The sequence below is a fragment of the Penaeus monodon genome, chromosome 28, assembly GCF_015228065.2.
Source record: "Penaeus monodon isolate SGIC_2016 chromosome 28, NSTDA_Pmon_1, whole genome shotgun sequence".
In the NCBI taxonomy this organism is placed as follows: domain Eukaryota; kingdom Metazoa; phylum Arthropoda; class Malacostraca; order Decapoda; family Penaeidae; genus Penaeus; species Penaeus monodon.
In genome coordinates this window covers 13,950,236-13,950,648 of record NC_051413.1, presented here as the reverse complement: position 1 = coordinate 13,950,648, position 413 = coordinate 13,950,236, and the positions used below count along the sequence as shown (strand labels likewise).

General features: G+C 47.2%; 1 protein-coding gene across 1 annotated transcript in view; it reads right to left on the bottom strand.

The window, feature by feature from the left end:
• Positions 1 to 53: 53 nt before the first annotated feature.
• LOC119591050 (glycine-rich cell wall structural protein-like) overlaps positions 54 to 413 on the bottom strand; it is a 6,755-nt gene continuing 6,395 nt past the window's right edge. The window contains exon 3 of the mRNA XM_037939777.1: positions 54 to 189. Coding sequence (XP_037795705.1) covers positions 54 to 189 — 136 coding nt within the window. The remainder of the gene's footprint in view (positions 190 to 413) is intronic.

Here is a 413-nt window from a genome sequence, read left to right as displayed (position 1 = left end):
ATCAGGTACTTGCCAATACGCATGCCAGATCATCTGCTTCCCAAAAGGCTTTTCTACAACGAGCTAAAGCAAGAAAGAATCTCTGACTCCTGGGAGAAAGCTGCATGGGACTGATCCAGCTGGCACTCTATTATATACAAAGGCACTAAGCTCTGTGAGGCCAACAGGACCACTGCAGAACAGAAAAGACTGGACAGGAAATCTCAAGCAAACAGTCTCCCGAATAATGCCCTTCCCATTCCCTCTCCTCACTTTGAGAGAACTTTTCATGCACAGATTGGACTGTATAGCCATCTACGCACCTACAGATAGATATCTTCATCATCCTCTTACCCGCTCCTCATTCACCCACCCACCCCTAGTGACCCCATCCACCCTCCTCCCATTTCCTTCTCTACTTGAATTACATGGAT